Genomic DNA, 672 nt, shown 5'->3' on the forward strand with positions numbered 1-672 from the left:
CTGGTTTTAATCTGCTCTTGCTTTTCTACTAATATAAAAACCACAATTTAGTGCTAACTGACTTTTTTTTTTAATTTGCAAGCTGAGGAGGTTTTAATTATCTCATGTTCAAAGTACTAAAGTAATACTATGGAATGTTTGTGTTTTTATGTATATGTATGTGTATGTGTGTGTATATTTAAAAGGTTTGTAAGCCACCTGGGGCCCGAAAGTGTGACATGGCTGTGGCATTGCCGTCCTAGCTATGTCTGCCATTTTCAATTTTCAGAATCTGTTGACCATAATCTTGCTTCTTATAAGTACCTGTGCTTATATTCGATCCTTGGCACCCAGCCTCCTGGACAGAAATGAAACTGAATTGTTGGGTGTATTTTGGAAGTGTATCAGAATTGGTGAATGGAAGAGTTCTTATGTTGCAGTGTGCTGTATAGTAATGGGCTTCAGCATTCTCTTCATACAGTAGCTGGAGAAATGCCAGAATTTAATTACCATCAGCTTTCATTGTGAACAAGGACTTACTGCAGAAAATAATGGAAAGGATGGTTAACTGTTTTACCTCCAAACATTGAATGAGATAAATTTCCAGATGCTGTTCTCTATTTTTATGTTATTGGACCAATGTTCTGTATAGATAATCAAGATGTAACCATTTAGTAGTCTGTAACAATCAAT

The 672-nt window shown here is 35.6% G+C and overlaps 1 protein-coding gene across 1 annotated transcript; it reads left to right on the top strand.

The window, feature by feature from the left end:
* The first annotated feature begins 244 nt into the window (after window positions 1-244).
* LOC116811468 (protein kish-A-like) lies at window positions 245-463 on the top strand. Its single transcript, XM_032756496.2, has one exon. It carries the CDS (start codon window positions 245-247, stop codon window positions 461-463), a length of 219 nt encoding a protein of 72 aa, XP_032612387.1.
* The last annotated feature ends 209 nt before the right edge of the window (window positions 464-672 follow it).

The sequence above is a fragment of the Hylobates moloch genome, unplaced genomic scaffold (genome assembly GCF_009828535.3).
Source record: "Hylobates moloch isolate HMO894 unplaced genomic scaffold, HMol_V3 SCAFFOLD_25, whole genome shotgun sequence".
Taxonomy (NCBI): Eukaryota; Metazoa; Chordata; class Mammalia; order Primates; family Hylobatidae; genus Hylobates; species Hylobates moloch.

Excerpts from the sequence above, each read along its gene's own strand:
- LOC116811468 (XM_032756496.2), top strand. The coding sequence starts at position 245 with ATGTCTGCCATTTTCAATTTTCAGAATCTGTTGACCATAATCTTGCTT.